At 42.8% G+C, this 27,896-nt stretch overlaps 1 protein-coding gene across 1 annotated transcript in view; it reads right to left on the bottom strand.

Moving 5' to 3' along the window:
- The window catches only part of GPATCH2 (G-patch domain containing 2), a 1,961,709-nt gene that overhangs the window by 1,685,704 nt on the left and 248,109 nt on the right, over positions 1-27,896 (bottom strand). The window contains exon 2 of the mRNA XM_044059062.1: positions 25,908-26,621. Within this exon, the coding sequence (XP_043914997.1) occupies positions 25,908-26,621 (714 nt within the window). The remainder of the gene's footprint in view (positions 1-25,907; positions 26,622-27,896) is intronic.

Raw genomic sequence — 27,896 nt, 5'->3', positions numbered from 1 at the left:
CTGCTGTCGGGGCCGAGCTCACCTGCGCAGAGGCCCCGAGACGGAGAAAAGGGGTCGGACAAGGGTCCGATGCCACTCACCCCCTCGGAGCCAACAAGGGAGTCTCGGCGCCCGGATCCCTCCAAGGACGGAACCAATGAAGAGATCGGAGCCGACGAGGGAGCCGAAAGGTGTGGTATCGGCTCCGACGTTCTGACGATTCGAGCCCCAACAAGCTCCGGCTCCGAACACGGTGGTAGAGTCGGAGGAGGAACTGTTGAAGAAACAGGGATAGCCACAGTCTGTTGAGAAGGGCTAGTCAACATTTTGGCCAGTGCCTGCGACTTTAGGAGCCTACTGACCACCCTCTCTAAGTCATGATCCGATAGCCTGGAGGACCGAGATGAATGGGATCTATGGCTCCGCTCTGATTTTAGTAATGGGGACCTGGGAGCTGAGCGAACGGACTCTAAAGAGGGGGACTTCGAATGCTTTTGGCTCAGAGAAGGCTCCGATAGCAAAGTCGGAGCTGACTGAGGTCTCAAAGTGTCAGTTCTGGCCAGAACTGACGATGAGGCAGAAGCTCCACTCGGTGTCGGCTCCCAACAGGGAGCCGATGGTTTGGCAGGCTTTAAGGATTTCCCTGACGAAGGCTTGGCCAGGGATCCTTCTGGTTTTAACAGGCCCCTCAAAATGAGCTTATTCCTACGCTCCTGCAGGACTCTCGGTCTGAAGGCATGACAGACTGAACAAGAGTCCTGCAGGTGTAGGGGGCCCAAGCAATAAACACAAGTGTGACCGTCTGTCAGAGACATCTTCTGACAGCACGAGTCACACTTCTTGAAACCTGAAATCTTGGTATCTTTAGACATGATAAAAGAGATACCAAGGGAAGTTTAACTAGTGCTTAAAACACTATACACAGACACACACACGCACTAGAACTAACAGTAACAATACCACTATAACTACAACAGTTATCACTAACAAAAACTTAACATCAAAAAATTATCCAAATATATATATATATATATATATATATATATATATATATGTATATAATACAATATAAACTATAAAGAGACAGGCCTAACCACTACCCCTAAGGGTGGGGGGGAGGGAAGAAAACTCTGTAACAACAGAAAAGGTATCCTAAGTGGAGTCTAAATGGGCTACACGATCTAATAAAACTAATAGAGAAGAATATCTAAATATAACAACAACACTGACAGTAAAACAGCAGTAAAAGAATTATATGACCTGGAGCCGGTAAAAAACGCAACCTCGTAGCTGAAGCGGCAAACGAGATCTGGATATCTGACGCCTAGCATTGTGGGATAAGGGGAGGCCTCGAGCCGGTAAATAGCTCTCGAGCTTTAGTAAAAGGCCAAGTCGGAGCCGAGGATCGGCTCCGAACCCATCCAGCAAGAATGAAGGCGAGATAGACAACTTAACATTGTGTTTACCTGCTCAAATGCAAAAAATATCCAGAGACAGGTAAATTAGAACAACAGGCCTCACCCTCAAGAAACAGGATAAATGCCCACACATACACAATTCCACGCAAAATAATTGAAAAACCAGTGCAGCACTTTTTTTCTACTTTGATCATACTGCATCAGACATGTCAGTTACAATTCTTCTACCACATTTCTACATATCTTTGGAAACAACAATTGAGATTAAGTTCATTTAGTTGTTAATTCTAACAGTAGTTTGATCTGGATCTTGGGCTTATGAGACACTATAGTATTTAAGAACCTTTCCCTTTGAGTAGCTAACAGTGGACACAAAATGAGTGCATGGAGAGTAAAGTACAGTTGTGTAAGTAAGCTTACTGTAACAGTAGATATTCGAATGATCATTGCTACAGTAGCCTTAGCTATATTGGCTGTATCCTGCACAGGATACAACAACCAGTCCGCCAGCTTCCAAAGCTTTCAGAAAACCTTCCACTTGCAAAAACAGCTCCTTAGCTCAAACTGTGTTAATTAAAATTCAAGTCTGGGCTCCAAGCCTTTCAGAGCATTCATGCCAACACAGTGAGGGGGGATAAAGCCCTAGGAGGCCAATGGTAGGAGTATAACAATAAAAAAATCCACACCCTGGCATAAAAGCATATATAAAATAAGGGGAATGGAGGGAGAGAGGAAGTGGCTACTGCAACGGTGATCAAACATCTGATGTTATGGTAAGTTTACTTACACAACTATAATATGTTCTTCATCTGATTACTGCTGCAGTAGGCTTACCTTTATGGGTTGATTACCACAGCTTAAACTGATAATCAAAAATTAACCTTAAGTCATGTAAAAATCAAAACTTCTAGTAGAACCACACAATTGCCAGTAACCAATTCATTTATTCAAAGCTTAGCATTTTTGTTCCACACAATAAAACAAATCTTCCTCGGAACAAATTATCATTCATTTCCTGCTACTTTTAAAATGCACAATTCAGTAGCAATAATTAGATCCAATGTTGTTCTAAAAATACAATCAGCCTAAAAAATCAATTCTTATCCTACATTTATTGCACTCTGTTCAATAAATAAGACTTGTCATAATTATTTGTAAAAGATGTATAGATTTATTGGCAACAAACATATAAATCACTGAAACATAATAGTCCACCATATAGTTACAACAATGTTTTAGCCAATCAAACATATAGAAGGACAGGAATACAAGTAATTATTTCACAATCTATCTCTTTTCATAACCAACACAATGCTTTTAGATAACGTTTCATTAATACCAGAGAATTAGGTGGTATTTAACAAGATCTGCCAATGCAGCTCTTTAAAGTCCAAATAGGCTTCCTGGGTCCCAACCCTCTCGTTTTAAGAAACCCTCTCTAAAACAACACCTTTTGGAACCCTGCACAGGTCCTAGCATACTTACAAAGGGCATTATCATCATCCTGCTTTTTAAATGCACAAACATGATGACGGCAAGCTCTGTCTGTCCTATATAAAAAACAGAACAGATAAAACAGATGGGAAGGCATACAACCCTTCTGGTATTACAGTTATGTTTACCATTGGTAATAATAGCTCTGGGATAGTTACCAACTACTATACCACTACTATCAAGTATAAACCTGCATTGTGCACATCACACACATTTATTAATTCTCTATTCAGCCAGCATGGAATATTCCACAGTTTTTTCTTCATTTTCCAGAAAAGATTTCACATTCTTGCACTTTTTACAGACTAATAATGGGTTGCTACCTAATCCAAAGGTACCAAAACACCTTCCCAGTTCTTATTCAAAATTGTCTTGACTTCATGAGGGTTGTGGCAGCCATAAGCCTATACTATGGTCCTTGTACTGTTAACCTTGCTTTTATTAGAGGACACACTCTCAGGAAATCTTATTATTGGTTAGTAACTAGCTGATCTTTTCACCATCATTTCTTTGCATAAATCATCCAAGATTCCATTAAATAAACAGATTTTAGCACCCCAAGTTTTACCTTACGCATTTCATTGTCCAGTACCAAACTTGATAACCTTACCGTTTGCCCTTTCACTAACTTTCTTTTTTGCCATTTTGGGTGGTTGCTGTTGTAGTGTAAAACAATTTGAAGAGACTGGTTTTCTATATATATTAGATTCGTATCTCCTTTCCAACCATTTTTTTTTCCTAACAGTAACATCCAAATAATTCATATATTCAGTCCTCATTTCCAATGTGAAATGTAAGAAAAGCAGGTAGATCTATTGATATAGTCCAGGAACTTATACAGTACTTGACTACTCCCCTTTCAAACAATAAACATTTTGTCCAGATAATGGTAATATTCAGTTAAATATGTGTTATAATGTGAGGTAAACATGAAATGAGTCTCCCACCATTATGTTTGATTGAGAAAACAGGGGCTACAGCTGCTATGCCCCTGATTTGTTTATAATATTCACCTTCACAAAACACAAAGTTATTACTCAAAATCACTTCCATATAGGTCATTCTGATGTTGATATTATCATGTGTATTGTCCCTGCCACTAATTAATGCCTCACTAAGCCATTCCAGGCCAACATCACAAGGGATTACAAGAAACGGGTCTTTCACATCTATCCTAATCAATAACGCATCTCCCATAAATAAACTCACTTTTATCCATGACCAAAGGAAAATGCCACATGTCCACTAAAATGTGCTTTTTATCCCTAAAAAAATATCTTCAATTTGGCATCCACAAATTTAGTCAAAGGTTCTGTCTTGGACCCCCCTGCCACCACTATTGGTCTTAACACAAAGAGCAAATCACACCACTAAAGGCCATTCAAACAAATATAAAATATGTAAGAAAGAAGAATGAACATGCCCACCTACCTCTTGCTCTCAAATGTTTAAATAACTGAAGCTTAGTAGCTCTTACAAGAACTGTTGAGCTGTTACAAACAGCAGTTTAAAAATTGAAGCTTGTTAGAACTGTTGAGCTGTTAGCAGCTGAAGCACTCTTGATGCAAACAACAGTTAGAGTGGAAGTTTGTTGGCTCTTACAAGAACTGTTGGGCTGGTAAGAACAGCTGAAGCACACTTGAAATAAAAAAGAAGTTATGTCTTATCAATGTTCCATCTGAATTGTGGATCTTCTTCCAGTCATCACTGATGGGTTCGGTTCTGAGCCCTCGGAACCAATCCGGCCTTATACCAAGCTTGCGTGTACCAAAAACTCTCAAGCTAAGCTGCTACCCACAATGCCCTTTGCTCAGTTACCTCAGATCAAGTTTGCATGCAACATATAGAGAATGAATAAGGCAGAGGCCACCTCTGTGCAGAAACCCTAATACACCACAAAGACCCAGAAGATCCACCAGGAACCTTAGGAGGGGGTTGGTGGGAGGGTGTGATGACTGGAAGAAGATCAACAACTCAGATGGAACGTTATGGTAAGACATAACTTCTTTTTCTGAAGTTGTTAATCTTCTTCCTATTCATCACTGATGGGACAGAATCCTAAGCTACTTGGAGAACCTGAGTGGCCCTTATGGAAGAACATTCCTGAGAACCATTGAGCTAACGGCCGCTCTTCCCCTGGAAATCAGATCCAATTTGTAATGCTTGATAAAAGTGTGGAGGCCCTAGAGTGGAAGGCAACAAATGCTGCAATAGCCCTAGTTGAGTGAGCTTTGATTTGGTCCGGCTTAGATCCCTCCGTAAGTGAATATGTGAAGGAAATGCAATCCCTGAGTCATTTAGACAAAGTACCTTTTGATACTGCACTTCCCATTCTAGGGCCTGCAAAGGAAACATAAAGATGGTCTGACTTGCTGAATGATTTAGCTCTGTCCAGATAAAAGCGTAATTGTCTATGAACATCCAGGGAATGTAGGCAGTATTCTCCCTTGTTCGAGTAATTTGGGAAAAACACGGGGAGCTCAATGGACTGGTTAATGGAAAAGTCAGAAACCACTTTGGGGAGGAAGGATGGGTTAGTTTGAAGTGATACTCTGTGCTTATGAAAGATCAGATAAGGGCTCTTGATACATAACGCTTGTAATTCTGAAATTCTTCTTGCTGAAGTTATAGCCACCAGGAATAAGGATTTCCAAGATAAGAATTTTAGGTCACAGGTGGCAGCTGGCTCAAACGACAGCAGAGAAAGAGCCTGCAGAACCCAGGACAAATTCCATGCCTCCACCGGCTGTCTAATGGGAGGCCTGCAGTGAAAAATACCCTTGAGGAAGGTCTTGCAAAGACGAGACGAGATAAGTGGTACTCCTTCAGACTCGTTACGGAAGTTAGAAATAACTGCTAGATGGACTCAGATGGTAGAAGCAGAAGCACCTTTGTCGAACAGCTCAGCCAAATAATGAAGAATAGTGGCCACAGGAGGTTCGAACAGGTTTAGCTCCTGATTACATGACCAAATAGAGAATCTTTTCCATTTATCCTTGTAAAGTTTTCTGGTGGATGGTTTATGAAAAGCCAAAATGATATCCCGAACAGGTGAAGCAAGGGTTTCTTGCCTGGCAACTTACGGAAGTGGAGAAACCAAGCTGTCAGCTCGAGGGTGGACAGATTCGGAGGAGTCAGCCTTTGTGGGTGAGACATTTGTTCCTGATGAGGGTCTCGGATCCAAGGAGGTCGTAACAGATGAGGTCGGAGGAAGGGAAACCACACTTAATGAGGCCAAAATGGAGCAATGAGGACCGAATCGCCTTCCACAGAAAGAGGGGAATCAGTGGAATTGGGCGGATAAGCATAAAGGAGACCTGTGGGCCAATCATAGACTAGAGCATCTCTCGGTGACTCCCGGAGAGGGGCAAAGAGGGCAAAGTAGCTGCTGCATTTCACATTTGAAGCAGAGGCAAAACAGTCACAGCATGGCTGGCCCCAGCAACTGAAAATTTCCATCGCCACACTTGGGTTGAAAGACTACTCGTGCGGATGAAGTATGCATCTGCTCAGTCTGTTCACAATCATGTTGGAGCTCCCCGGGATGTTGGAGCTCCCCAAGATATGCGTTGCGATCAGGAAGTGGTTGGAAGCCATCGCCCACTGCCAAATTCTCATGGCTTCGCAACAAAGCGGGTAAGACGTGGTCCCCTCCCTGTTTATGTACCAGACCAAGGACATGTTGTCCGACTGGACAGCAATCGTTCCGGACAGAAGAAGCGGATGAAAAGCTTGCAACGCCAACAGCACCGCTCTTAACTCCAGGACATTGATATGCAAATTGACCTCTACATCAGACCACGTGCCTTGGACTGACTTTCCCTGGAAGTGCCCCCCCCCACCCCATCAGGGAAGCATCCGTGGTCACTGTGGTGCTGGGCTGTGGAACCTGGAAGGGACGACACCACAGATTTTCATCTGTACGCATCAACCAGAGGAGATCTTGTTTACAAATGCTGGTGATGAGAATCTGAGTTCAGGGAGTGAAGACTGGGTATCCACTGGACCTGAAGGAACCAGTGTAGTAATCTCATGTGTAGTCTGGCTAAGGGGACTATGGGGATGGCTGCAGACATAGATCCTAAGGCTTGAAGAATCTCCCTTGCAGACACCTTGCTTTGGCAGAGTATCACCTGAACTTGTGCCCTGAGTCTCTGAAACCTGTGAGGAGAAAGAGAAATTAGGCTTGACTGCGTGTTGAATATTGCCCCTATGAATTCCAGTTGTTGTGAGGGATGGAGGTTTGATTTCTTCCAGTCTGTGGTGATGCCTAATGACTCCACTAGGGGCAAGGTGTAGCGGAGGGCCCTGACCAGGAGACGCTTGGTGGGGGCGGAGAGGAGCCAATCGTCTAGATATGGAAACACCTGGAATCCCTGAAGTCTCAGATGAGCTGTTACCACTACCAAACATTTCCTGAACACTCTGGGGGCCATTGAGAGACCTAAAGGCAGGGCTCTGAACTGGTACTGATTGGCTCCAAGCCAGAAGAGAAGGAGGTTCCTGGAGCACTTGTCCATCTTGATATGGTAATACGCATCCCGGAGATCTAATGAGCACATCCACACACCCTCCTGCAGATAGGGGAGGATGGACTGAATCGTGACCATGCGGAACTTGGTCTGAACTACTGATTTGTTTAGATGACTGAGATCCAGAATGGGCCTCTAGTCCCCTGTTTTCTTTGGCACCAAAAAGAATCCAGAGTAGAACCCTCTTCCACACTGATATGAGGGGACCTTTTGGATGGCTTGTTTTTGAAGTAGCTTTCATATCTCGGAAGTTGCCTCCTCCCTTTGAGTGGGTGGAACATCGTGAAGGGATGTTGGAGGTCTTGGATAGGAGATTAGTGGAATATGGTAGGCTCTGGTAATGATTCTCTGCACCCACTGATCATTCATAATGGACAGCCAGGCATCTTGGTGCAGAGAGAAACATGCCCAGATTGCTTTCAGAAGAAAGCAATCGGGCAGTGCCTGAAGAGCGCTGATATAGTCTACCTGAGAAAGAATCTCTGGAGCCCTGGTCCTGGGGACCCCCTCTGCCCCGAAAGGGGAGTCTCCCATTACTGGAACCCCCTCTGCCTCTAGAGGAGTCCTCACCATGTGCATCTCGGAAAGGGCCTTGAGACTTCTTGTGCCACATTTTTCCGCTCTGCTGGTTCCTGGAGTATGAACGCTGAGGTTTGGAAAAAACATAGGCCAATGGCAGACAAGGTCTTCCTGTCTTGCTTGCACCTGGCTAGTGTATCCTTGACCTTTGCACCAAACACAGCTGAGGGCTTGATATGGGCATTTAGAAAGGAAGACGAAGGAGTCTGCGAGGTCACAGATGCGCATCCAGGTGTGACTTCTCATGACTACGCCTGCATCTGCAGCTCTAGCTGCTCCTTTGGTTGCATGCGACAGCAACCTTATGGAAGAATTAGATATGGATTCAAGGGTGGCAAGTTAGGAAGCAACCTTATCTCATGCTCCATCCGATACTTGACCCGCGAGAGTTCCAGAGAGTTCGGAGACAAGACCTCTCTGGAGCCTCGTAAAATGTGCCATGTATTTCAGAGACCTAACCGCAAAGGTCTCTGATGCAAAGACTCACTTCCCTAACCTGTCCACTGCCTGGGACTCACTGTTGGGCGGGTGAACAGCAGGACTGTCTTCTGCAAGGTCCTTGTTTGTGGCAGCTGCCACCACCATAGCACCCACTGGCAAACCTCTGGACCAATGGGGTTGATCCTCTGGAGGGGAGAGAACTTTGTCTGATCTCCTGGGGATGGCCTCAACGGAGTCGGGGTTCTTCCAAGCCCATTGCACAATGAGCTTAACCAGTTCATTGGCGGGGGGGGGGGGTCACTCAAGAAGTAGAGGGCCGAGAGTGAAAGGCCTTCAGGAATACGGATTCCTCTGAGGAAGGGGTTGAGGTCTTCCAGTCACCCCTCTGTTTCAAGCTCTCCATGATGTCCCTGAAGGAGACATCGTCAGGGGGCAACCGTGGGGACCCTTCCCCATCATTGTAGTCCGTATCTTCTGTGAGTGACTCCTCCTGGGAGTCAGTGTGTCTCCTCTTACACATCCGTTTCTGAGGGGGTTCTTCGGTGGGAACATCCGAAGAAGACTCGGAAAGTGAAATGCCCTGAACAGGGGTCTCCTGGGTCTTGGACTCTCGGAGTCCTGGGGGGTGGAATTTGACAGCTGTGGCTCAGAGGGAACTGGGAAAATAACCAACTGTGGAGGATTGCTGGCAGCAAGAGCCCTTACCATCACCCGGAAAGCGGGCCCGCCAGAAGAGGAATGGGAGCCCGGAACTGAAGAAGACTGAATCGGAACCGGGGTCACACCCCGCTCCAGATGGTCCACCCTCGGGGACGGAGCCTCAATAAGCTCGGAGCGGTAGTCACCCTCTGCTCCGAAGTCGGGTCTGACAAAACCATTGGAACAGACACCAGGACCGGGGGCTCAAACCCCCCCAAGCATAAGATTGAGGAAGGGTGGGCTCTGACGGAACCAGCACCCAAAGGGATCTTGGAACCTCAGACAGAGTTGCTGTTGGCGTCGAGGAAGGAATTCCTCTGTTAAAAGTTGGGTAGATGAGCTCTGGAACTGAGGGATCCAAGGGAGGAGAGTAAGTAGGGGTTGCTGGAGAAACAGACCCAAAGCCAGGAGTGGGATAGAGTCTAGGCAGATTTGAGATTCCCCCAGCAGTCAGCAGCTGATCAAAAAGTCACACCACATCCAATTTGGAAAGGCTCCTGGTGGATCTCACTGATGCACTTAAAGGGGAGTCAGGCCGGTCCAAAAAGGGGCTGCAGGCTTGTCCGGCAAACGGGTCCACATTGGATGAGTATTGGGTCCGTGGTGTGTCACAGAACAGCACCAACGATTCCAATTTTGCAACAGGTAATAACGGTATGGTCGGAGCAGTGAAATGGTTCGGAGCAGAAGTCAGTATAGGAGTGGACGATAGGAACGGTTCCAATGTCATTGTTGGAACCGATAATGGGGTCGATAGGAACGGTTCTGAGGTCATTGTAGGAGCTGATAACGGGGTCAAAATGGGTGAAGTTGGTGCCGCTAAAGAAATGGAGAGACTGGTCGGTATCGAAGATGTAATACTGATCGGTATCGAATATATCATACTGTTCAGTATCAAAGACATAGGCGGTGCCGTAATTGTTGGTGCCTGTGTGGGCGCCAACAAGGCTACCTCAGTAAACTTCATTGGAGCCGAGCTTGGAGCCAATGTAGTAGTCGGCACCGAGGAGGCAGAACGGAGTTCAGACGATAGCTATGGACCTTATGCTTATGACTTTTACCTCTGTCACTGGACGGTGAAGAGGGGTCCAATCGAGGATGTTTCTTATCCGAAGCAGGATGGGGTGAGACCTCCATCACAGAAATGGCATCCGAGAAGGGCGAAGCAAGCAGGCCCTTTAAAATAAGTTTGTTACGACATTCATTCAGCATCCGCTGACAAACTAGCACAGATATCACACGGGGATTTCACAGACAAATGCGGAACCTCCAGACAGTAAACACATTCCTCATGGAGGTCACTATTCAGCAGTTTACCAATGCAAAAAGAGCAGTGTTTAAATCCCGTAGTTCCCTTCTTTTCAGACATTCCAAATACACTCTCGCACACAAGGGACAGAGAGAGGAAGAGAGGAAATGGAGGAGAGAAAAAAGTAAATACCAACAATGGTAACAATATACCGTAAAGTAAAAAGTTAGAGATACCAAGAAATTACCAACAATGGTAAGACAGAAATACCTGTGGGTAGAGCAGTAGCAATATAGAACAACAAGGAAAAAGTTATAAGGAAGAAAAAACTTTTTCAAACTATTAAATCTTTAAGAAAAAAAGCACTTAGCTGGAGAGCTCAGTGAAATGATGTAATATGGCTGTGTGGCAAACGAGATCTGGGATAACTGAGCAAAGGGCACTGTGGGTAGCAGTTCAGCTTGAGAGTTTTTGGTGCAAGCAAGCTTGGTATAAGGCCAACTAAGTTCCAAGGGCTTGGAACTGAACCCATCAGTAAGGAATACGAAGATTAACAACTTCAGAACAATGGTTTGAGTAAAATCTTGGGATCTACGTACAGACTTCCCAATTCTAATTAAACTGTTAAAAACTCTTTATTATATAAAACAAGTAGTAAAACAAACAGTAAAATACAGGATAAGTGCTTTCAGTTATGCTTAACCTTCTTCAGATCCTGTTAGAAGTAAGAAAAACTTCCTTTTTAATACAAAGCATTTGCCACTCCCATTCTGAAGACATCACTCCTTAAAGTGAAAGTTTAGATTGTATTCACTTTTTATTTCTCAGGCCTCGCTCTTTTAACATACGTTTTAGGGGTACTACCCCATTCAATTCTGGGGGATGATCCGCTCTCAAATCCATAATCCACTTTGCTTCTTCAGCTTCCGTTTTATTTATTAGGTCACCACCTTATATACTTTCTTTAATGTTTGATAAAGCCATATTTCTAGAAGAATGGTTCTCAAATCTATAGATATGTTGCTAGAATTAGTTTCTACCTTATTTCTTATGCCCATATCCTGACTTGCTAGCAAAATGGCAAAAGTTAAATATTGAAACAGGTTTTTGTTATATAAAACTTCTCATAGAGTTTTTCAAGCCCCATAAGGAAGAACTTCATAATCTGCTTGAAGTGAAACAAAGAGAACTAGAAGAAATGGATCTGACAGAAAGAAATTTATCACAACTGATTACATTACAAGAAAAATTGGATGCCTATAATACTAAACTTAAAACAGTCAAATGTGACAAACTAGCTAGAGACTATAAAGACTTTAAAAATGGCCATTTATTTGAATGGCCGAAAGAACAACGAGAAGACACGAACTTATCAATGAAGCGAGATGTAGCCTCAGAACAGTTGGTCTCAAAACCAGCGAAAGAAGGGTTCAGACCCTTCAGTAATCTTAGTAACAGAACTAACAATAATAATAAAAAAACGGGAAAATATACGAGGACTAGCAGTGCAGGCTGATGTGCACGCTAATAAGGCATATGATACAGTGGCATAGAAACAGAAGAATGGTTGTATAGTTCATCAAGAAGAAGGTGAAATTGTGGTACAAACACAGAAAGAAGATTCTATGACTGAAGTAGGAGAAACAACAATACCTTTGATTTCTGATAATATGACTGGAACAATCACTAAAAAAGGATCAACACATGTACCCCTCATGCAACAACTTCCTTTTTTATTACAGACAAAAACATTCTGGAGCCCAAACATTCTGGAGCCCAAGATCAGCAAGCAGAGAGAGAAGAAAAAAGAATAGTGAATTAGATAATCACAAAGTGTCACTCGTAGTAAATATTTCTAGGTTATTGCTAAGTAAGAAGCAATTAAGTGTACTTGAGAAAGGTTTAAGTTTCATACCCTCCATACAATCACCACTACATGAAATAGTAACGGACTTGAAGTGTTTTGGTCTAAATGTTACTTTGAAGCATATATTTAGAAGTAAAGATGGTGATGAAGATGTCAAGACAAGTATATATAAAAAATGAGTAGCTTTGTCCCTGCTAGTCATCTTTCGGTGGAAATGTTCATTCGACTTTGTGAACAAGAAATATATGAAAACAGGCAAGGGAATAAGTCTAAGCAATATCATAACTTGACCCAAAAGGAGTTCCAAGGGTTAAATGAACTGAGGCAGCAAAGAGATATTGTGGTAAGACCAGCAGATAAAGGTAGAGCTATTGTGTGATGAGCTCCAATAAGTACAATGGAAGATCTGCTCAACAAAAAGGAAACATACTTAGTGCTAAGCAGAAAAGATCTAAATGTGTTGATAAACAATGTAAAAAAATAGCTTGTATGAGATGCTAATGAATAGGATGATAACTAAGGAGCTATATGAATTTTTTGAAGTCTCTCACTCAATTGCACCAGTAATTAGTGGACTGCCCAAAATACACAAAGACTGCCTTGAACCACCGATGCATCCGATAGTAGCAGGAAGAGGCTGGGTCACAGAGCCACTATCCATCTATTTGGAGAATGAATTAAAGAAGCTATTGAGCAGAGCAAACACTGTTATAAAAGACTCGGCAGACTTCTTGCAACATCTACATGGAAGTATGGAAAATAGATGCTCATTTGAAGATTTGGTTTGGGTAACTTTGGATGTAAATAATATATTTAAGTGCATACCAAACGAGTTTGGCATAGAATCCATTCGGAAATTCGCTAGTCCATTTCTAATACCGCATTAATTTGTAGTTTACTAGAATTGGTACTTGAAAACAATGTGTTTACTTATGGCAATACTTATTACTGGCAGAGATGGGGGTAGCAATGGGTTCCCCTGTGCTAATAGCTATGCCAATCTGGTACTTGCCCATTGGGAAAAGGAATGGTTGGATGACACCAGAAATACTTGGAACAACAAACTACTAATGTATAGTAGATTTGTGGATATCTTTATTGCATGGGAAGGAAGTGAAACTTCACTTAACAATTTCATCGATTTTTTGAGCATGACAACTACCTCCCTGAAATTCCAGGTTAAAAGCTCACGTTATGAAATATAATTTTTGGATGTGAAATCCACTGGGATCTCCCTACACCAATTTGAATCATGCCAGTTACATGCCTTTGCTAATTTTTAGTATTTTTCTTGTATTCACATCTATAGGATGGTAAAATGAACATCCTAAAACCATTTTAACTGAAAGATTAAATGCACACCTACACTCATGTCGAAGTAACTTTTGCCTGTTTCAAAAATGACTTTTTTGTGCATATCAATTTAGGAGTTAGGGGTTGGCATTGTGGTTAAGGTGTTTCCATCACAGACAACAGGTACCGGATTTGATTCTCACTAAGGGGAAGTTAGCTAGACTTAAAATACTCTGCAAGGATAGTTAGCTTAGTATTTATCAACGAATCTATGAACCTAAATGAAACAATTGACTAAAGAGTTGCAGACACTACACAGAGATTACCCTTGGCAGTAAAGTGAAAAGCAGAAAGAAAAGAAACAATCTCCTAGTAATGTTAGCTACATACTAGTGACTTGCATACCAAACACAACTGCATGGAATGCTAGTGCAAGACTACAAGACCACTACTGGTCCTCACAGGACAAAAGTACAGCTAATGAAAATTATGACCAGAAAAAAGACAAGCAAAGTGAGTAAACAACTGTTACCATTTCATGTTACAATGAGCCCCTCCCCCAAAGATGAATCAGGATTTTCAACATCTGGGATTGTTAAGCATTGGGCTTTTTGATTCAGTCTTTTTCTATTCATGACATCTGGATTCAAACTAGTATCATGGATATTCAGAGAGAGAAAGAGAAAGAAAAAAGACAATACTGATACTGAGTGAGTTTTGAGGCAAGACGTGTAAAGGCATGGCATGACATAATCTGGGCACAATGTCTTAGGTGACACTATGGAGATGAAAAAGTTTGTATATCAGAAACTTCCCTTGATTGTGAGCAACAAGGCTACAACCATAACAACAGAGACAGCATCTATATCTCCAACTGGTTAGACTGCAGATGGGAGAAAAACAGCTGTGAGAAAACCTTGCTAAACAGCACTACCACCTGAAGTGGAAAGTACACTTGTGTACACTTACCATAAATGTAGATGTAAAGTTGTGTACATTTACCATAAATGTAGATGTTCGAGTGTATTCACTGTTGCAGTCTGTGGGTTTATCCCTGCTGTGGTAATACTCGGCCGGTCCGAATACCAGAGTCAATGTTTTTCTGTGTCGGCTGCTGTCGCTTGCTGACTGACGTCAAGTCGTCATTGCTATAAAGCAAGCCAGCCGACGCGATTACACCAGTGTTTCTTGCCCTAACTAGTCAGAAGCCCAAGTAAATAAGGTAAAGTGGTCCTGTTGCCTAAAAGCCACCGTTAGAAACTTATGTCTCCCTAAAGAAAGAAGATACAAAGGGGAAGGAGGGAGGGAAACCAGGACTGCAACAGTGAACACACTCGAACATCTACATTTATGGTAAGTGTACACAACTGTACTTTGTTCTTTGCGTTTCACAATTGCAGTCATCACCTGTGGGAGGATTCCCAAAGCTGAGGAGAGGGGTGGTAGGATTAGTAAGAGACCTAGGAATCGGTCAGCCTGCTCTGCAGAACTGCAGAGGCAAACCCTGCCTTAGCCTTAGAAAATAGAGGTAGGTGGTAATGCTTGGTAAAGGTATGGAGAGAAGTCCAGGTGGCAGCTTCCAGGATCTCCCTGGTGGGAACTCCTCTGAGGAATGCTGTGGAAGTGGAGGCTGCTTTAGTGGAATGGGTTCTAACAGACTTAGGGGGTGGATTCCCATGAAATCTGTAGCAGAAATGGATACAGTGTGATATCCATTTGGAAATGGTTTGCTTGGAAATGGGCTTTCCCTCTGCCCCTGGGGCAAAGCCGACAAGTAGTTGGTCTGTTTTCCTGAAGGGTTTAGTACAGTCCAGACAGTATCTGAGCTGTCTGTGCACGTCTAGTGAGTGCAGAATTCTTTCCCTCTTGTTTTGAGGGTTAGGAAAAAAGGTGGGTAGATGTATGGCCTGGAGTCACACTAGATACCATCTTGGACATAAAGGAGGGATTAGTCCTCAGGGAGACCCTGTCTGCATGGAAAATGATGAAGGGCTCAAAGGCCATCAGTGCCTGAAGTTCTGAAACCCTTCTGGCTGAGGTGACAGCTAGTAGAAAAGCAGTCTTCCAGGAGAGGTGTCTTAGTTCTGCTGAAGCAGCAGGTTCGAAGGGTGGTAAGGTCAGTTTTTCATAACATAATTCAGGTCCCAGGCTGGCATGGGTGGCCTTCTGGGAAGTCTGAGATTAGAAGCCCCCTTAGGAATTGTTTAATCACAGGATGGGAGAACAGGGGCTGATTTGTGTCAAAATGAGCTGAAATGGCCGAGGAGTGGATTTTAATAGAAGAGAAGGATAGGTCACTATTAAGTAGCTCTGCTAGGTAGTCCAGGATAAGATGGATGGAAGGTTGTGAGGTATTGCCCCCTCTGGACTGGCTCCAGGAGCAGAATCTTTTCCATTTTCCTGCATAATATTTTCTAGTCCTGGGCCTTTTGGCCTCTGTGATAATGTCTAGGACCTGTTTGCTTAACAGGGGGCCCCTTGTTTGCCTTTAGAGTATTAGCCATGCTGACAGTTTGAGAGTCTGCAAGTCTGGGTGCAGCATTCCTCCCCACCTGAGTCAAGAGGTCTGAGATCAGGGGAAGCTGCCTGGGAGGCTGTAATGTCAGGCTGTGCAGTAAAGGGTACTAATGTTGTCTGGGCCAATCTGGAGCAATGAGGATGACCTTTGGTCTCTCCTCCCTTATTATGATCAATACCTTGGGAATAAGAGGCACAGGAGGGAATGCGTACACAAAGAGGGTGTTCCAAGGGAAGTTCAAGGCCTCCACCTTCCACACTAGGTGGTGATACTCCCTGGTACAGAATTTTTTCAGCTGATGGTTGAGATGTGAAGCAAAGAGATCCACCTCCGGAGTCCCCCACTCCTGAGTGATTTGCAAAAAGATTTTTCTGTGAGCTGCCATTTGTGGGGGTCCAGTAAGTTTCTGCTTAAGTGGCCTGCCAGGGTGCTGCTGATCCCTGGTAGGAACTGGGCTATTAGGTGTAATCACATGGAAGAGGCTGTCAGCCAGAGATTCATGGCTAACCTGCACAGAGTGTAAGATTGGGTCCCTCCCTGTTTGTTGATGTACCACATTACTGTGGTGTTGTCTGTTTTGATAAGGAGAACGCCTGGCTTGAGGTGGGGTTTTAAGGGTGTCAGAGCCTTTTGTGCTGCTGTCATTTCCTTCTGGTTGATGTGCAAGGGAAGGTGCTGGGCATCCCAAAGACCTTGGGTGCACCTGCCTTCTTGGTGAGCGCACCAAGCAATGTCTGAGGCGTAGATGGTAATGGTCTGCCTGGTTGGGCAGAGGGTGAAGGAAAGACCCTTGTAATTAGCACAGGCCCCTGCCCAACAGAGAAACTTGGCCCTTATATGGGGGATCAGAAGGAGAGAGTTCTCTAGAGGTTGAGAGTGCTGACATATGCAAGATGCCATGTACCCCATGGCTTACAGGAACTTTCTTCAGTGAGGTGACATCTGGAAGCCAGCTGGGTAAAGTAGAGAGGCAGGAAGCTCTGCTTTTCTGGGGATAGGAAGGCCATTTGGGATGCTGTGCCCAGCAGTGCTCCCAAGAAAATGATCTTGCTGGAGGGTGTTTGCTTTGATTTCTTCAAATTGATGATGTACCCTAAAGGAGGGTTTTATCTGCAGAGGGAGAACCTTCCTCCTAGTTTTGGTGAGTGAAAAGAGGGCAGAGGGGGGAGAGGGAGTCATTGAGAGTTTTTCCCATACAGGGGTGGCTTAAAACTCCCTGCCTTTGGAGCAGAAGTGGTCCACTGTTTGGTTCTCTGCTGTCCCTGGGATAGGAGTCTGGGTGGTCTGTCCCTGCGGGGCTTACCTTGCCCTTGTCTGCTAGGTGGAGGAAAGGACCACTGCTTTGAGGGAAAATTCCTGCTGAACCTAGGAAGTTGTACCTGAAAAAAATCTTTTACTGTTTGCATAGATTTTGCTTAGTCTTCCATCTTTTTAAGCACCTCTTCTGCTTTTACTCCGAACAAGCGGTCCTTATCCAAGGGTGCTTCAATTAATTTAGATTTGACATGATCAGGGAGAGGTTGTTCCTTCAACTATGCATGTCTCCTAATGACAGATCCGGACACTGCTGCCCTGCTTGAGGCTTCTAGGGCATCATATCCACAGTGTGATGAGTGTTTGGCCACTTGACAAGTAGAGTGAACTAAATCTGCTAACGCTTTCAAATTGGCACAGTCAGGAAAGGTTGAAATCTTTTGCTTTAATAGTTCCAAAGTGTGTTGTTCATATTTTAACATGTGGAACTGACAGTTGAATGTTTTGACAGCTAAGGTTGCAAAGGTGTATACTTTTTTACCCAATCTGTCCAGAGCTCTGGAATCCTTGTCAGAAGGAATATGATTCTTTGCAGAATTACCCTTAGCTCCTTTTGATCCCTGTGTAATGACCTCTGGGTCTGCAGCACAGCAGGATTTCTGTACAGGTATTTGTGAGAATCCAGTACTCTGTAATACCGGTCAGGTTTTCTGGGAGCAGGTGGGAGGGCATCAAGAGCTAAGCTGGTTGCATGGAAGACATCGTCCATCACCTCTATGATTTGGGCAGGATGGCCAACGGTCTGTGCTGGGGCAGGTCTAGAAACTCTCTTAGTCTTTTCTTAGACTTTAGACTGAGGGAAGTCCTGGGATTCCCAGTGGAAATGTTCCCTGAGGGTGTGAAAAGTTTTCCCAAAGGAAAGATCTTCTGGTGGGAAGGCAGAAGGAATGTATTCCTCTGCATCTGAATCCTAATAAGCAGTCAGAGGTCGTTGTTCCTCTTCAAAATCTGACTAATCAGTCTCCTCAGAATCCTGTTCTGTCAGTATTTCAGGAGAAAGGTCTCTTTTCCTTTTAGAAGCTGTGGCCTGACTACTCCTGATAAGGGTGATGAGATCCTCCACCATTTTAAGCATTTGAGACTGGGGTGGTGGAGCAGGAGTAAAATGGTGGCTAGAGGTAGATTTCCTAGGAGTGGTCTTGCTTCTAGGCTTAAGAGTATCCATAGGTCTGAGAGAAATGGTAGTCGGATAAGAAGACGTTGTTTTTTGTCTAGATTCGGTAGTGCGAAAAACCTCCTTGGAAGCCTGTGCCTGTGTCGCGGCTCTGGACCCAAATGAGGCAGAGACAACTAAAGGCTCAGAAGACGAAGATGATTTTTGCAGCATACCAGACTCCGAAAGGGTCTCGCTAGAGGTCTGCAAAGGTATCAGATCGGGCATCAGGGGCTGCAAAGGCACCTCACTGAAATCCGGAGAACTGATGACCTGCTTAGTGGTAGAGTCGTCGGAAGGCTTAAACTTGTGTGGTTTGTCTCTATCTTTATCCTTATGTTTTTTTAGAATGTCTACAGATTGTTGGCTGATGGACACCATTTCGGAATGTGAAGATGGAAGATGAAAATACCTGGCTACAATGAGAGCTCTACGATTAATGGTTTTCCCGTTAAAGAGGGCACAGAACCGGCAATGGGGGATGTCGTGGTCTGAGCCTAAACAAGTGATTCAGTATGAATAGAAGTCTCGGTGTGGGATTTGCTTACCAAAGGCGAGACAATGTTAACTTTTTCAGACATCAGTTATGCAAGAAAAAAGGATCCCCAACAGGGTACTTAGCTTTAGTAATTTTCAGCTGTAATTCAAATTCTGGTAGCGACATACCGGCATACTTGCGAACTGCTTCTGTTACAGGCTCCACGGCAAGAAAGACTGATGTAATGGCACTGGATGCCTTTCTTTATAGCACTGACAACCTGACATCAGTCAGCAAGCAACAGCAGCAGATGCAGAAAAATATTGACTCTGGTATTTGGGCGGCAGAGGGCTACCACAGCAGGGATAACCCACAGGTGATGAAACAATGAAACATGAAGAACATCTATGTTGCTGTGCATGAACAATCAACACAAAAATTATTCTGACAACACAATTCCACATTGCAAATGGCAAAAACTACAATCATGGTGAGCACGAGATTTCAAACTGTGAAACACCGAAATTCCTGTAAACTACAAATATTAGCTACTAGTCATCATAAACTATATTCCATGTACATGTTTAAAGATAAAAGTGTTAACAAAACTGGAAGGCTAAGTTGTCAGCAGGGAATCCTCCAAGTTACCTGGCATTCATTTTAAGACTAATGAATCTGACCCAATACTTCAACCAGCATAAAGATTCTGTGATTTTTCACTTTAATTTTGATAGCAAAAGTTTAGATTTAACAACTCAGACTTTTTTGAGTACTCTAAGAGAATCTGGAAAGCATTAGCATAATGGTACTTAAAAAAAAAAAAAAAAGACCTTGACGAGTGCTAGATGCATCTTTAAAAACGTTTGAGAAAGGTGAAGCACTGTTAATTTCTTGTAAATAAAAGACTTTTTGAAAATGCTGCACTATGACATAATGTTCATCTGAGTTTTCCTAATAAAACAGTATCACTAACCAGAACCATATGCTTTACTTAAATTAACGTGTCTGCAGATGAATGCTGAACAGCTTGGCAAGTCACTGCCTTACAAAAGCAGAAAACAAATATTTAAAACAAAACTGAGTATTAACAGTAATAATCATCCACTTCAAGGTTCACAATGTACTGCAAATTAGACTAGCAGTCTTTAACAGCTGGGCACTAAATGCAAAGTTAAGGAAAGCACTCCAAGACAACCATTACATTTATCCATAACTTGTCAGCATACCTCTCAACCTCTAAGCACAAGAAATCTGGATAAACCGGACATAATGGGAGAAAAGGCCAAAAAATAGGGACACATTTTAAAGTTTGCTCTTATAAACTTAGAAAGTTGCTAGAATAACAGGATTTGTTTTAGCACGCATTTCCTAAATTATATGAATTCTGAAACTCAAATATATACCATTAGTTTGTGACTTTAATCCTTAGCTTATCCCAGTGCTTTGTCAAAAAAGATAGTTATGAACTCACCATAATGTTCCATCTCTGTTATCCATTTTCATTTTTACCCCACATATGGGTTCGGCTCGGATCCGACTCGACTGCAAAGCTTGTAGAAACCAAAAAAGGTCTCTAGCTCCCTACCCTACCTATATAATGCCTTCATCCTATCTACCTCAGATCTTGTTTGCTGAAAATAATAGAAAATTAATATGATGGAATATAGAAACACAGTGGACAAGGGGAAAGACCATTTCTGGCATACAGGGTTAGCCAGTTAACAACATTTTGGTCAGCTCACTCCTCTAAAGGCCAAAGAAAAAAGACAGGGGGATGGTAGGTGGGTTGTGAGGAAAAAATGAAAATGGACAACACAGATGGAATGTTATGTTATTTTATCTGATGTCTGATGATGTCAATTTTCATTTTATCTTCACATATGGGACACAGTCCCCAGCTACCTTTTTTCCTAGGTAGCCCATGGAAGGATATTCTTCAGAACCACTGAACCAAAGGAGGCCCTTCTCCTAGACACAAAATCTAATTTGTAATGTGTGATGAAGGTATGAGGGATAACCCAGGTGGCTACTATGCAATTATTTATCCATGGATGCTCGACTGAAAAACTGAAGCGGTGGCCATGGCCCTAGTGGAATGAGTTTAAACCGATTTCAGTAGCTATAAATCCTGTTTCTTGTATATAAAAGATATGTAATCTGCAATCCATTTAGCTAAAGTAATCTTGGTCACTGGAAGGTCTAATCTAGTGTCTGAAAATGACACAAGTAATTTACTTCCTTTTATTTTGTTCTATAAAGTTTGGGAAGAAAACTGGAAGATTAATAGACTGGTTGATTTTATTTTCTGAAACTATTTTCAGCAAGAAGGATGGGTTAGTAAGTAAAGTAACCCTGTCTTTGTGAAAAATAAAGTATGGCAGTTGGGATGATAAAGCCTGAATCTCAGATATTCTTATTGCAGACGTACTGGCTACCAAGAATATGGTTTTCCAAGAGAGAAAGCTGAGTGGACAGGTAGCCGCTGGTTCAGAAGGGGGCTGTATAATCTTTTGCAACACTAAATTCAAGTCCCAAGGTGGTGAAAGATCTTTATAAGGGGGCTTAAGCAAGAGAGTTCCACTCAAAAAAGCTTTGTATAACTTATGTGAAGCGAGGAAGGAACCATCAAATCCAATGTGAAAACTTGAAATTGCAGCTAGCGTAAAGTAAGCTACACCTTCCTTAAACCAGCTGAGCTAAAAACACTGAACTGGAGCGGAAAAGGTATCTACATTATTCTGTTGAGTCCAATGTATGAATCTCCTCCATTTATTGTTATATAACTTTTGGGTAGACAGCTTATGGGAGGATAATAGAATATGACACACTGGTGAAGACAGCACAGGTTGTCTGGCTATCAATGGGACTGCCACTGGGGGAAGTTTCTCCACGTGCTTGATGAAAAGACCCTTGTGATTTTTTTAACCATATCTTTCCACTGCTCCTCGGATTTTTTGAGTATGCTCTATGGGGAGTAGAAAAATAAACATCCATGGCAGAAAGTGTCTTCCAGTCTATATTGCACCTGGACAGCATATCTCTCATTTTTAGGCCAAATAGGAAAGTGCTATTAAACGAAATATTGATAAACGAAGATTTAAAGGGCTCAGCAAAATCACACAAGCGCATCTAGCCTTGCATCCTGATAAACATGCCTGAACTTGCAGCCCTATTCACTCCTTCAGATGCATGTGAAATGAGCCTCATGGAGGAGTTTGCAATAGCATGTAGGGTGGCCAGCTGGGAGGTAACCATATCCCGTACCCAGTTAAACACAGCTGCTGAGAGGGTATCTGATAGCCCCTTGATCAGATGCCTCTGCAATCTGGTAAAACAGGAAAGATAATTCAGGGACCTCAAGGCAAAGGTTGTCGAAGAGAAAACACGCTTCCCACATCTATTCATCATCCTAAAATCCCTATTAGGAGGATGAACAATAGAAATTTCTTCTGTGAGTTTTTTTTTTCGTGGCCACCATCATAACTATGGCTTATATGGAAACACCTTTAGATAAAACTTTTTTATCCTCTAGTGTCGTTATTATTTTATCTGGTCTCTGGGGGGGTAGGTTCAATGGAATCTGGAGCCTCCCACACCCACCAAGAGATCAACTTGATGAGCTTGTCAGCAGGCAGGGTCACCCAGGCGGTAGATGGTCAGGAACCAAAGCGGCCAGGTACACTGGCGCCTCCGATGAGGGACTGATGAGCTTCCAGCCACCTCTCTGTTTCAAGATCTCTAGGATGTCCCCCAAAGAAAACATCATCTGGAGGTGACCATGGGGATCCCTCACCTTCACTGAGGTAAGTGTCCTCCAGGGAGTCTAGGTGCTTCTCTTACACTTTCTCTTCCAAGGAACATGGGGAATTCCAGGGAGGTATCAGAAAAGCAGAGGAACCCTCCTAGGTAGCCCAGGGGCTTCTGGATCTGCTGTCCCTGTGGAAGGTCTGGTCAAGACACTAGGTGAAAGATGAAAGAGTGTGGATCTGATGGGGTAAATACTGTCTGTACTGCCAAAGCAGACATGGCCCTCTCCAAAGCCTTGAAAGCTAACTCTCCCCAAGAACTGAGGAATCCCAGATTGTGACAGGTCAGGCCTATGGATTGGGGCACCCTCAAACCCACAGGACAGCTCTCCCAAAGCCAAAGCTGGGACCAGACTGATCTGAGACGAGACTTCAAGATGGAGGGACAGCTCTGAAAACTTTGGAGTTGAGCCCCCACCACCTCGGAGTCAACCGGGCCACCATAATCCTGGGAGTTCCCTGGCTCCAACTAACCAAGGAACTCAGAGCAGAGGTCTGAGTCAAAGAAGAAAGGGTCCTTGGCTCCAATGCAAACATTACTGGGCATAGGCATATCAGATCAGAAGGCTCCAAAACATCAAGGGAAGTTGGAAGAGGAATCTGAAAAGGGGATGAAGAAATGTGAAACTCCTAATCCTTAGGGGTAGGAGCCAAAGGGGACCATGCATCCAGAGAATTTTCTTGACCATCCTCTCCACTTCAACATCACTGACACTTCTGGTGGAGTGAGTCGACAACCTCGATGGTGACTTTGGTCCTTCCAGGAAAGGAGAAGGAATCCTGGATGGCACTGGGTCGATGGAAGGAGAGTATCGAGTCCTAGGTAAGGTGTGAATGGGCTTGAAGGAGCTCCACAGGATTCAACAACAACTGATTTGACCTATCCTTTTGGAGCAGAGGCTTTGATCCAACGCAGTCGCATCCAACGGGGGATGTCCTCAAAGCTATCAGATCTGAGAAGGTCTTAGGATCCAACAGTTTAGCCACTTTCGGTCAATGGTCCAATGGCAACTTCAGGGTAGAAGGCGGCCTTTTTCTTCCCTTGTCCAAACTTCTGGAGGACAGGGAGTAAGCTGGGCTAGACTGTTCAGACTTAGACAAATGTTTCTTTTTGAGTTTTTTGTCAGAGCCAGAAATGGCCTCCCCAAAAGAGGAAGGCAACATAGCTTTAAGAATTAGTTTCAGCGTTCAGCGAGGGCCCAGTGGTTGAACACCCTGCATATGTCACACTCTGGCTGTAAGTGAAGTGGGTCCAGACAATATACCAAACTGTGCGAGTCATTTAATGGTATCTTGTGACCTGCACTTGGAACATTTATTGAAGCCAGTCGGCTTATCTGATTTATCTGCCATATTTTTAACAGCAACTACAAAGCAAGAAAAATAAACTTTTTTTGGTTAAATATAGATAACTCAGAAAAAGGAACTACTAACAATGTTAGTCAAGACGTAGCACAGTACAGGAGAGAGGAAAGGGAAAGGGAATCACAGAAAAGAGGTAGGGAGAAGGGGGGACTGCTAACTATAGCAGTTTAGAAGTACCTCAGTAATAACAGGAAGGTAAAATTAGAGGAATAAAGGGAAAGATAAGATGCTTAGTTATTTAAATATTAAGTTTGAGAGAAAGTTAGACAAAAAATTGAACAGTTTCACTTAATTGCCCGAGAGCTAGTTGAAAGGACCATGTCTTCGTGAAGCAGCAAATGAGATCTGAGGTGATTGGGAGAGAGGCATTATGAGTAGGGTCGGAAGCTCAAGAGCTTTTTTGGTTGCCACGAGCTTTGCAGCAGCCAAGTAGGAACCGATCCTATATGTGAGGATAAAATGAAAATTGACAATATCAGATCACAATTGTTATGAGGCACAGACCAAAAATATGAGTCAAAAATCTGGACATTCGGAGAAAATCTGTACAGCTGAGAGGTATACTTGTCAGCCAGCCCTAAATCTATGAAAGCCAACGCAAAATGCAGACCAAAAAATGTTCAAGTGTCTGACATAACTACCAAAGCACAATTAAGCTGAGGGACACAGAAGTGAAGCATCAAAAAATACAACACCAGGCGAGTAGTAGACAAAAATCCAGGAAAAAATACCTCAGACATGTAAAGTGCAGACCCAAAATTTAATACAGTTTATTAAAGGTGAAAATTAATGGTTGCATGCATTTGTGAATACCCAAATACATGGTACATACAAATGTGGGAATTGTTGTCAGTGCTGTCAAATTTTGGCAAGTGACTATTACAGTGAATGAACATATTAAAGGGGGATTTTTCAATTGCAATTCTAAACATGTAATTTATCTAGCAGTCTACCAGCAAATTCCAGGGTTTTACACTGAAAAAAAAAACAAATAAAGCAAAGAGAGTATATGAGCATTTGTATGATACTGAAAAATGTAACACTAATAATGCCTTATACAAACATACAGAACCCCACCACCACCACATGCAAATTCCTTTTCTGTGGATTGGATAGGGTTGAAAAACCCATAAGGGAGGTCCTGGGTGCGTCTATATAGGGAGCTTTGCGGGTAGTTAAAATTAAATGCTGGCAATTTTCCTAGATTAAATGACATGCTCTCTGTCTCTAGTCTTTTAAAATTAAAATCATATATGATATAATTACACAATATTATTGTTTTAGTTTTTGGATTACGGTGTTTCCTCTCAAGACAATCATGTTTTTTTTAAATAAGATTTTTATATTGGCATTTTTTTTTAACATACTATTTATATGGTGTGTTTATTAACAAAGATGTCTAATCCATTTTGTGGTGATAGCGTGCATGTGTATACACACAATTTTGTAAAATTACATTATGGACAGTAAGTTTAATAAGAGTGCATTTAGTTTAAATTGTGAATTAAATTCTGTTGGTTAAAATGGGTTCCTGATTGCGGGGATTTACACTGTGAATTGCTTGTTAGGTCATTCACTCTGATGACATTCTGATTCAGGGATGAAAGCATTTAATCGTTCATTTTTACTTTTAATAAATTTTGGGTGCTGCACTTTACATTTCCTAGGCGTTTTTTTCTTTAAATAGAAGTGAATCAAAGAACATGAAAATTTAATAACAACCTGTCACTCATGTTTTCATCTGAGCCCTTCTGTTCATCATATTCCATTTTGTCCTTTTGCACGTGGCTCATGTCTTCACTTTCAACAACTACCCCCTCGTCTAACACTTCCAGCCCTTGCCGAACTGAGGACAGCTTTCTTTTTTTCACTTTGCTTTTACTGAACTCTTGATTAGAGTAATGTTTGTTCTCACTGTCCATTGCATAGTCTCTGCTGTTTCCCTGTAGCTGAGAAAATGATACTGCATTACTGAACTCTGGTGGTGGATCTATAGACATGCGTTTCACTTTTCTTCTCCTGCGAAGCGTCCTGTTTCCTAAGTTATCAAGAGTCAAATCAGGTTCATGCCACAGTGGCCTCTTGACTCTGACAGTTGAAGCTGTAGCAGATCTGCGCTTTGGTATCAAAAGCAGATCGTCAGAGTCACTATTGTCTTTATTATTGTGGCTCTCTCTGTAATCCTTGTTTTGGTTTTGTTCCTCTAAGCTAGACTCAGAGGCCTCACTTAGGCAGTGTCCATGCTCCCAGGGGTGGTGACTACTTTCTGACCTTCGCTTTCGTCCCCTTCGCTTTCTGGCCTGGCGTTTCAAGAGACAAGCTACACTGCGAGAATGGTCACCAGTGTCAACACACCCTCCTCTTGCCTGTTCAGAACTCTCCTCCAGTGCAGAGACAAGATCGTGAACCAGTTCTTCCATAGTTTTGCTGAAATGCCTAAACAGAAATAAATAATGCATGACCAAATGAACTTTAAATTAGTAAAGACAACATTCAGAAACATTTTAAAATAGTGATGCTGAAGTGTAATTCTAGAATTCTCTTGGTAAAGTGCCTTTTGTCAAGCAAAATATGCACTCAAAGTGGAACTGAGAATGATTTTTTTTTTAATCCAGCACATCAAGTTTACAACCAACCACCATACTTACTTTTCTGTTGCATTTCACAGAAACGTACACTATAAAACACACACTGCTCCAGACACCATACCAATTTTTATTACTATTACTAAAGCTCTCTTTACATTAGTGCCATGGTACAGTGAGATGAAGCTCCAATTGGAAGCATCCAATCTAAGATCAATCAACAATCCAAATGCTGAACAAGCGTGCCAGGGAGGCTGGGAGTCATTGGACAATGCCTACTGACTCATCCACTGAGGGGGAGGGAGGTTACCAGATCATTTATTTAGCTACTTTATCTGACACCCTGCCAAGACACAGCACTACAATGGTTTCGAAAAAAAAAATAAAGCAGTAGGGTCATGATGTGCAAGTACCTACCAAGCAGCACACAATGTGGCTATGACCAGGTATATACAGGAATGCATATGCCAAAGAGACTGGTAATGTAGCTGCAGGACTGGGTGCTGCACTCATATAAGAAATATCCCCAACTCACTGAAGATCGTAATAAATAATCCTAAGGGTTTCCGTAAAGATCTACAGCCTGGGGACAATTAAGGTCTGTGCTTATAACAAAGGCATCTCCAAGTCTGGGGGTGATATCAAACCCACAGACCATAAGGTTGAGGTACCTCTTGTTATATAAAGCTTATGAAGGTAGAGTGAGGCAGAGGACCAAACTTCCTTGCCTGGATGATGGTCTCTCCGTGGGAAAAAAGAGGTCAGCTGACCGTCTTTAGTCATGGGGAGTGTTTATTTTAAAGGATCTCGGTTCTCTGTAAGAAAAATATTTTTTCAAAATGTAGTCTTCCCGTAACTGCACCACATTTTCTGAAATTGCAAAACATGACTAGAAATTATGCAAAACTCCCACCTTCAGTTTTAGTCTGTGGAATTCTCCCCCAAATGAACAGAATTTAGCTCCATCATCTCCACAGAACAACTTGTTCCAAAGGCCTACCAGTAAAGTTGTATGTATTTTTTGGTCTTCACATGTTTTATAATCTTGCTGCTTTACTCTTCCATTCTCAATGAACTGTATACCAACTGTGAGAAGTCAAAATCAAAGGAATAATTCCTTTGAAAG

Source organism: Protopterus annectens, chromosome 17.part0 (assembly GCF_019279795.1).
Source record: "Protopterus annectens isolate FY-2018-M chromosome 17.part0, PAN1.0, whole genome shotgun sequence".
NCBI classification, from domain to species: Eukaryota; Metazoa; Chordata; order Ceratodontiformes; family Protopteridae; genus Protopterus; species Protopterus annectens.
The sequence above is the reverse complement of the archived record's forward strand: the minus strand, read 5'-3'. Positions and strand labels throughout refer to the sequence as shown.